Raw genomic sequence first — 10,603 nt, 5'->3', positions numbered from 1 at the left:
AGTACTACAAACCTGTGGTTAAACTCTCATGCACCCTATCTTTCCCCTAATAATGCTCCAATATGAACAACAAATTGGTGTGGAACTCTTCAGCAGGGGAGCTAGTTAGTGTTAGCTCTTAGCAGCCGCCAGGCAGCACAGTTGTGCTTGGCTAAAATAACGCAACAAATGTTGCATTGAGTGACAGTATGGTGCATTCAAGCTCCATGCAGCTAAAATGATTTTTGGGAGAAGGTCGATTATGATGTTATCATGATGTGTCTAAATGTAAAATTTAGTTTCGGAAAGAAACTTGAATTGGGTAAGAAGATTTTTGAAGGAGATGTTTTCACAATATAAAATAGATATTAGAGAGGGAATTCTGAACTGTTTATTTATTTATTTTTAACGCCCTGGTATCAGATCAATACTCAGTATCGGCTGATAGGCATGTTCGGGTATCAGGAAGTAAAAGAAAGCATCAGAACATCTCTGATGTGGAGGCATTGGACTTCCATGACATTATGCAACACTTCATTGCATTGGAACAATACAACTGTATGAATATAGCTGGCCCATATAAATTATAAACATGCTATTTATGATTCTCTAAGTAGCCAAAGTGTATTGTGTATGTTACAGCGCCTGTAGAAAGTCACAATGTATTCTCTCCAAAGATTTCTCGTCTCCACTTTCCCTCTGCTGTCTTTTCCTCCTCAGCGCTGAACATTTTTTTTCCTTTTTCATTTGATGAGTTTGCTTCACACACACGCATGAGGTGAGATCTCATAGGGCTTCAGTAGATCTCTAATTGAATTGTCTGAACAGCAAGAGATGCACTTTTGAAATACGAAAAGAGAGAGCGCATTGGAAGCCTGGCACCGGAAGAGTGTTTCAATCTCGCGTGCCCGTCACGCTGAGTTCCATGAAACATTGATTACCTGGAAAATGGATCAGCTGGAGAAGTCTGTTTGAAATACAGAAGAAAGAGTGCGCGGGGCTAATGCCTTCTTCATATCTGCCCTCTGCACCGGTATCATGCAGTATGCGATAACATCTGTTAATAGTCTGTTTCATTTTTCATTGTCTCACGAGCCATCAGGGTCACAGAGGTGAGTGCCTTGGGTACCATGACCACCGCCAGACTTCTGAACAAGCAAATACGGATGAGTAATGAAAAGGAAATGACCAAAGATATTCTTGGTTGCCAGGTTTTGGAGCCATTTTCTGAATGTTATCACTGTCCGAACAATACATATTTAATAGGTGTGACAAATTAGATTTTTGTGTTTCATTGTAATTTGAATTCCACCTCATATCTCCTCATTTTCTGCCTATTATCGATTTGAGACGGTCATTTTCTACCTGGAATTTATTACAGACTACATGAATGTGGGAGATTTCAACGCCTGCAAGTTTACACAGTTTCATCATCTTTTCTTGCATTTTATGTCACCTTCATCTGTATACATATCCAATAATGTTTTTTAAAGATACATGCAACATTATTACATAATTGCAAAATTTTCCTCTTATCCAGGTCTGTTTCTTGAGTATCTGTAATAGTTTCACTTCAGTAAGATACATGATAGAGCTGGAAGATAATTCAATATGATAATTAATCATTATAATGTGATGAAGTCAATTTAAATTAATCTTAAATCTGATTATTTTGCACTAAATTCTTAATTAGAAGAGAAAATACTCAAGAATGTCGTTCAAACAAGAGGAAAAACAACCATGCTGTTATTTCCTATGGACTATTTATTTATTAAATTAACAGAAAATAAGCTGTATCGAAATATATATTTTAATCAAGATATAAAATAAGAACGATTTGCGCTATATTACTACCCTAATATATGAATATAACATCAAGGGGTTTCCTTCCAAAGCTCAAAATGGGTTATAGTTAGAAATAACTTTTCACTACTGTTTTATTTGCACAATTCCTGGTTTTCTTAATGAGATACTTAAGATTTTTCAATCTTGGGTCTCCCTATCAAAAATCCACATTAGAGCACTGGAAGTCCCTGGATGCGAGAGGATGCCGCTAATTATTATTCTTGTGAATTCTGTCTGATGTTGTGGTGATTCCCTGTAGAAATTAGTCTTAGGGACTGTTAATGTGTTTTGGTTGGTAAGAGGGTTTTGCTTTAAGGTGTTCCTTTTGTTTCATATAATTTTGAATTCTCTGTAATATTTTCCCAGGTTTGTGGAGTGAGAGTTTATAGTGACCTTGGGGTATATATGCCTGAATACATCAAAGATGTTGGAGATTGTGTTGTCTTGGTCTCCATCAATAATTTTGTCTTCACCCAACAGCACAAAAAAAATGCATCGAGGCACTTTTGAAATGGACTAAAAGAAAATGTCAAAGAGAAAGAGGAGGCAAGAGTGAAGTTACTATTTTAGAAACTTCTTCAGATTCAGCTTTTGTCTTTTGACTTGAGAGCTCCGTCCAGGGGTTTGGTTGTCTCCTCTGATACCGTCCCTGTTATGTGTGGTTGGAAAAACTTTTATTTGAACAAACGACAGTCATTTTATTCATCTTTTAACGTTTGCAGTCAGGCTGTTGCAAGTATTTTAATTAATATATAGTGAGATACAATGGATAGATAAACTCCAATCAGCACTAACCCTGACATGTGCCCTACGTCTCATTGACTTTCAATAGGGGGAAGAATTTTTTGGGCAACTCCTGTCAAAAGAGACTGGAGTACCAGTAATAGATGGATCATGAATCAAAGGTTTCGGTCTCTGACAAACACAGTTCTCCACAGGCTGTGTCTCCTGAACTAGGCTTGCCTGGTCTTGTTAGAAAGAAGCTTTCCGGATCCTAATCGGATTTGTTAACAAGAACAGCTGGGCCTCTCCGAAATCTTTCCATGTTTTATCTCTTTTAAGAATTCTGATAGCAAATGGTGCATATCTTGTTATCCTTGATCATGGGAAGATGTCTATCCTTCTCCACCAGTCCCCCGAGAGTGATCTAGTCTTTGATCCATTGTGATCTTAGTCAAATCAATGTAATGGATTTAGACGTTGCACTGGGACCTCTCATCATTAAAATCACATTTCAGCGTTTCCATGTCATTCAGCGTGGATCCTGCTTGCAATGAAGTTTGAATTCTCCTCAAGAGAGCTTGGTTGAACCTTTTTTTCCCCCCATTGTCTTATTGTGCTATCTTTGTGCTCCTCCAGGTGCTTTTCACTACATGGGGAATAGTTTGGAACAGTGGAATAGCACAATCAGAATCACCAGACTAAAAATCAGATTGATGAATATTTGGGGCGCAGTTCCTGATTAGTTGCCTTTCAGTCCAGTCGAGTGCGAGTTAATTGGCCGAACAATATAGACACGATGATCCATTTTCAGTTCTTTTTTTAAAATGTGTTTTATAAATGTTGCTTTGACATGGACTCTGAAGGGGCAGAGCTGATTTCTGCCTTTGTATGACTCACACTGAGTAAGTCTTTTGTTCAGACGAGTCTGCATATAAAGGGCAGGAAAATCAGTCAAATGAGAAAGTCATTTCTTTAAATCTACCATTATCCCAGTGTGAGTCACTGGAAAGAGATGCTGTCTTACTGTCATTGCTCACCCTTTGAAATGTGTTTACTCATTGGTAAGGCACTGTCTTGGTAGATCCTGAGGATTCTGATGATAATAATATGGATTATTAGGATTTAGCTGCTACACTTTTCTCAGTCCTATAACGGCCTCATAGAGTTAAGGTAAGATACATATATAGATACTGAGGATACATTAGGATAAACCTGAGGGTTGTTTTTATAGGGTTAAAGGAGTGTTAAATAGCAGGCATGTAGACACTGTTTGCCTTTTCCTGTTATATATTTTTCATGCATTTTTACAATATGAAGACGATTCAACAATATACTCTTTCACCCTAGCCGAGTGTGACTTCCACTCATGCATATGATGTACCCATAAATATAATGTCACGCTGTTATACTTAAACAACAACCAGGGTTCATGTATCGAACACATCAAGCTTGTATGACAGATGGATTGCTGGGACCGGCTACCGTTTCTCATACATTTAAATAGAATCATTATTCAGAATAAATTTACAACATACACTTAATGTTCTTTTTTTCCCCCTCCCCACCCCTTCTTCCCTTGCTTCTACCCTTTCTTCACAGATATCTCAGACCGAAATGCTGCCCTGCATCATTTTCATCGGCTTGTTTCTCACCGCAGCCCGATCCCAAGATATCCATCCCTCACAGGCATCATCCTCTATAAGTGAGTCTTGTGACTCCTTGTGCTCCTGCGAGGGGAAAGATGGCATCCTTCATCTAAACTGTGAGCAGAGAAACATCAGCAAAATCTCCCAAATCAAAGTCCCGGCAGGTGTGCCCTTCCACCTGAACCTTTACAAAAATGACTTGGTTGAGCTCCGTGCCGAGGAAATGGAAGGGCTTAAGAATGCCCTTTCACTGCACATCGGGGGTAATAGCATTCAAGAGCTGGAACCAGGGGTCTTTAGCAGTCTCGGTTCACTGAAAAAACTCCATATAAATAGCAATTTTCTCGTCACTCTGAAAGAGGACACTTTTCAAGGCCTGGTGAATTTGGAGTTTCTCCAAGCTGACACAAATTTCATTCGGGTCATCGAGCCCGGGGCCTTCAACAAACTGATCCGCCTCAAGGTCCTCATCCTCAATGATAATTCCATCGAGTTTTTACCTAACAACATTTTCCGGTTCGTGCCCCTCACCCACTTGGACTTACGTGGCAACACACTCCAGACACTGCCTTATGTCGGCTTTTTGGAGCACATCGGACGGATTATGGAACTTCTCCTGGAGGACAACGAGTGGGTGTGCGACTGTGATATTTTACATTTAAAAATCTGGATGGAGAACATGAGGGCCCAGTCGGCAATCGGGGATGTGGTCTGCAGCTCACCACATCACCTTAAGGGCACCATTCTGGCTAAAGTCAAGCGTGACGTTCTCTGCCCGTCCCATGCAGATATTAACCTGGAGGAGCCGTCAAAGTCGCTGGATATGGTCGTCACTCCCTCATCCAAAGTGAACCCCAAGTTGATCGACGCCAAAGATGACGCCAAGGTGCCGACGCCGTCTCACATTCCTGGCAGCCCTTGTGTGGAGCACTGTTCCTGTCACAATCACCCTGTGGCTGGGTTTTTGATGCATTGTCAGGACAGAGGAATTCAAAAGGTATCAGATATCGGTATACTTCAGCAAAGCCCCACTAAGCTGGTCATGACAGGAAATATGATTCAGAAACTCTTGAAGTACGATTTTGTCACATACGACAGTTTAGAATTGCTAAACTTGGCGAACAACAGAATTGATTTCATTGATAATGAAACATTCCTTAGCTTGAGCAGTTTGAAAAAACTGTATTTGAACGGCAACCGAATTGAAAAACTGTTCTCCACAATGTTTGTTGGTCTCCACAACCTTGAATACCTGTATCTGGAATACAACCTTATCAAAGAGATTGCTCCAGGCACATTTAATCCCCTGCCCAACCTGAAGCTGTTGTCATTAAATAACAACCTGCTCAGCTCTCTTCCAGCGCAGATATTTCGCAATGTGCCCCTCACCAAATTAAACCTGAGGAAAAATCTACTTATGCACCTGCCAGTGAGCAACGTGCTTGATCAACTCGACTCGCTGGAGCAAATTTATTTAGAGGACAACCCCTGGGACTGCAGCTGTGACTTGCTCAGCCTCAAACAATGGGTGGAGAAACTCAGAAAGGACACAGTGGTTGGCTCCATTTTGTGTCACACCCCGAAGAAAGTGATGCAGGCCGAACTAAGGAGCCTTCGTCACGAGATTCTATGTTCTGGGTTAGGGACCTACTACCCTATGTCCCCAGACGTGGAGGAGAGCGTGACGGCCACCCTTGGGCCCGACAGCGCTGGCAAGGGTTTATTCAGCTCACTCACGGACACTGTCCCACTCTCTGTGCTCATCTTAAGCCTTCTCATGATTATCCTCATGATTATATTCTGCTCGGCCGGATTGGTGGTGTTTGTTGTGCACCGGCGGCGGAGAAGGGCAAAGAAAAAAGCAGCAGAGGAGCAGCCAAGGGAAAACAACAGCAGCAGCCCCATTCACCTACACTACAGCATGTACGGGCAGAAAACCACACACCACACTCTGACACAAAGAACAGGGTCCGCCACTCTGTACGAAGAGAGATCCCACAGTCCCATTGTCCAGATCTGTCGCAACCCCACCTACTGCTCCCAGCACAAGGAACACGACACCGATTTGGATTACGGCCTCGAAGAACCCGGCGCCAAGCATCACCTCTGCCGGAGCATCATGGAGAAGGAGAACACGTCTCCGCTCACGGGAAACCCCAGCTCAAAGTTCCGACCGATGACCGGAGAGTGCCCTGCAGAGTTCGTCACTCTGGGAAATCCCAACGCCTTGTACAGGAACATTCTGGAGAGGGAGAAGGAGCTGCAACACCTTGGAATTACGGAGTACCTTAGGAAAAACATGCCCCAGCTTCAGTCTGCTGTAGACATGCAGGTCCCAGGGCACCAGGAGGAGTTAAAGCTAATGGAGGCAATTATGTACTCACGACCACGCAAGGTCATGCTTGAGCAAACTAAGAACGAGTACTTTGAACTCAAGGCTAACTTGCATACTGAGCCAGACTATTTGGAGGTTCTGGAGCATCAAACTGCATTTAACTGAGCTAAAGCAGAAAAAAAGAATATATATATATACATATATATATACAATGTTTTCAACCAAGTGCCTTGTCCTGTTTGCCCTCCTGTACTTTCCACAGTGTGAGATATATACCATGGGCACATCACTTTAAGTTTAATTGTAGCACAGAATGTAACTGGTTTAGTTTGTTTTACCTTTTATCTGCTGACAGCCATGTTATGTAGCTGGTGAAAGGGGTAGTCATTTAGGCCAAATGTAGTTTAAAAGAAGCTATGGTGGTGTGTTGACTGGGCCTGGGCTGAAGCCCTCTTTGGAATCAACTCAATCAGCTTTCGATGATGAATTGATCCGCAAAGCTCACACACACACACACACACCAGTCTGACATCCTGATAGGATAAAGCAGATGTTTGGAAAGAAGTGAGTGAAGTCCAATCGCCGCTTGACCCAGAATTGCTGTTTAATCAGACTATCCCGACTCTAAGATATGACCTGATTACGCCCTCTGTCAACATAAGCCAGCTGGAATGCTCATTGTGCCGTAGAGTCAGCAAAATGCCAACTGAACATTGGAAAACAGTGATAGTGTGGTTCCACTGCTATAACGATCGATCCAATACACTGCACCGTTGCAGTCATAGGTCCTTTATTTATTTTTATATACAAACTGCTGACATTCAGAGAAGGATGTTTTATTTTCTGTCAATCAGTAAATACAGCACTTAGAGTACAGTATATTATACTCAACTGTAATCTTGTAAAAAGAGAAATGCATTGCACTTATCAAATGCCATAGGATGGTGCATGACAATCAACAGAGTCCTGCTGAAACTTTTTTTTGTTTGTTTTTCTGCTAGAAAAAAAATGAGCCACAATCGTGTATGATCTTTCAGTGTGTGTTCGTGTGCGCGAGCGTATGGGAGATAGCGTTTCACAACACTATTTAATGTCTGAGAACATTCATAACAGCATTTAGGAATGCCCCTCCTTCCTCATGCTGACTGGCTGATTTGGAACTGTTTCGAACTGAATCGGGGCGGGGAATACAAAAACCCGTTTGCACATGAACGGTAACTGACGAGCAACATCACCCAAAAGCTCCAGTTTCCCATGCAGACAACCTGCCGACTGACTCCAGCCAACTGTTTCTCTGTTTCAAAGCAATGGACTACTGGTGACTGACATTTGCAATGTTGACACAATTTACACTATACACTCACATTCATACTCCTGGAAACATTCTACTTTGAGACGGTTCATGTAAGCACACACTCTGTAGCTTTTCTACTCAACTAGATTGAATTATTATATTTATTCTGTATATTTTGTACATACTTATGTTCCATTATAACTTTGTTTTATGTGTGCCTTCAGTGATGTACAGAATATAAACAGAAGCTGTAACTGATAAACAGGAAATAAAGAGTTGCAATATTATATAAACTTGAGTGCATGGTAAGTACAATGTGTATCGCATTCAGACAACATCCATAATCTTATAGATACTGTACAATGATGTGGAACAAGATGTCGACTAATTGACACAGCAGCCACCCTGAGATGTGCCAAAAAGAATGACATCCTCTCCTAATTGGTTCAGTCCTTTCACAGTGCATATGTATATGTGCATGCATGCGCTTGTAGAAACACGGTTTGGTTGTTTCCCCGCTGTGTGAATAATTTAACCCCCCATGATGGCTCAAACCTGGGCCTTAATCACAACAATGGCTGCTGGGCTCTTCACCAATCTTTATTTTCCGCTTGCCTTTCATCCCCTCCTCCTCCTCTCCGGGGGAAACAGTGGACCCGCTCTAATTCCTCCATTTTCTGTCATAATTGATGCATCTGAAGCTCCTCTGCAAGAACATGAAACATGACCTCGCAGTGCAAAACAGTCACGTGCCCGCACAAGCATGCAGCACTCTCATATAAATACAGATACCCCACCAGCACGGATAAATAAATGTTGATACATTTGTATGCAGACACGCATCATTTACGGGATGCAAACTCACAGAGGGATACGTTCAAGCAGCAGGGAAGACGAATTAGCCACCGCAGACAGATCCTGGGAGACTCGTATGCAATATGCTCCTCTAAAAGGTGACACATTAGCAAAGTGCATAACTGTGTTCAGAGAGATTCTTTACTTTGGGGGGGCTGGCTTTAAATAAATGGAATCGCTTCTGAAATGTAGCTCACCAAGGCGCCCATGTTGTAACAGAGCCACACTGTTACTGGTTACATTTAATAAGATAAGTCAACAGCCACAACTCAAAGAAGAGAAGAGAATACATAAAAAAAATTGGCTCAGCACTGGTGGAACTTGTTTTTCTTCAAATGTAATTTAGTATGAAGTCTTTTGCAATTCACTTAAGTGTCATGATGATCCAGCCTAATAGATAAAAGTCTTAAAGCGTTAGCACTTCTATTTAAAAAAAAAAAATAGAAAGCCTTGAGAATTGATTGAGAAATGCATTATAGTACATATTTCTATTCATTTCTACCACCAGCATCATACAGCGTCTTTGTCCGACACTTGCTTGTAAACGTTATGAGGCCGTGCTGCACCCATTTGCACAACAATGATGAAACATGGTGGCACACCGGTGCTAAGTACCTCTTTCTTAGTATACAATAGGGAAACCTAGCTCTAATGACTATGGCTGTTCATGTTAAGAGGTAGAGGCAGATCCTGCAAAGTAACACTGGTGCTCTTATTGCTGTCACGTGTTATGCAATTACGTGGAAACATGAACAATGGTGATAATTGGGCGACTCATAATAAGCCCAAGTGTAAAGGTAACCAATGGTGAAATATATACATTGCTTACGCACACAGGCGACTCAAAGCACAAAGGGTTTAGTCAAAGTAAACAAGCTCACAGACCTGAACTCAAACAATACACCAGTAACCAACTGTGACTATTTACAATTCATTTCTAACACTGTTTGTTTTGCACCGTGGCCAGGCAAGAAACATGTCTTGTGACTGGAAATGTAATTACAGACTCAGCTCAACTTTTTTGCACATGGGTGCTCAACAATGGCACACAATTGGCACTTTCGATACCCCGAATAACACAGCATATTATTGCAATAATAGTATTTGTGTTGCTTCCATTAGCACAAGCGCTGTCTCATTTGTACTGCAGATGATGTATTAGCTTTGTTAGCGAAATGCTTTGAAAAAACATCCTGAAAAATCCACATCATCTCACCCAGCTATTCATTTATAAAATGGTCTGTTAAAATTGGGCTGCATCGTCCCACAACCACAAGTCATTAATATTCATATCTACGAGCATAACAGCAGAACATCTCTTCTGGGCAACGTTATCGATCCTTTTATTACGTCCAAGAGTTTCACCAGCTTCTTTGTAGTAAGCTGCAGTCAATTAAATGCCCCTCACATTGCTTATTCAAGCTGCACCTCTTCCTTGCCTTTAATTCCTCCCGACATTTAATGAACAGTGAGAGGCAGAAATGCAGAACAATCACGCTGTTGGATATGATTGCTGGAGGACAAAGAGGGTTCAGTGCGTGCAGGAGGTGAAAAGATGTAGGTCTGAAGTCGAAATTGGCTTCAGTGCTTTTCCTCAGGGGTGGATGACGTGTACAGAATTTGTACTTTAGCAGAAGTTACTAAAAGAGTGAGTCGTGTTTTATAAGTTGATCATATATTTCGCATTTGTCTCTGAACCAATCCCAACCAAAACTTGGTAATGTCTATATGAAAGGTAATGAAATTAAAATTAAAAGGGCAACCAAGTGATTCAGTATTGCACTTCTTTGAACTGGAGGGACTCACAAGATTTATGAAAAAAAAAAAAGGATTGGTCAAAATCGAACCAGTAAAGGCCAAGATATTCAGACTTTTAGTCTTCAATATGAGTCAAACTGAAAAAACACTGGATCTTCCATTTCCCAC

General features: G+C 41.4%; 1 protein-coding gene across 1 annotated transcript; it reads left to right on the top strand.

The window, feature by feature from the left end:
• The first annotated feature begins 1,109 nt into the window (after positions 1–1,109).
• On the top strand, positions 1,110–6,693 carry slitrk6 (SLIT and NTRK-like family, member 6). Its single transcript, XM_054624108.1, has 2 exons — positions 1,110–1,135; positions 4,143–6,693. Exons 1-2 carry the CDS (start codon positions 1,110–1,112, stop codon positions 6,691–6,693), a joined length of 2,577 nt encoding a protein of 858 aa, XP_054480083.1.
• Positions 6,694–10,603: the final 3,910 nt, after the last annotated feature.

Source organism: Anoplopoma fimbria, chromosome 22 (genome assembly GCF_027596085.1).
Source record: "Anoplopoma fimbria isolate UVic2021 breed Golden Eagle Sablefish chromosome 22, Afim_UVic_2022, whole genome shotgun sequence".
NCBI lineage: Eukaryota > Metazoa > Chordata > Actinopteri > Perciformes > Anoplopomatidae > Anoplopoma > Anoplopoma fimbria.
Note: the sequence above shows the minus strand (reverse complement) of the source record. Positions and strands in the feature narration are given on the sequence as shown.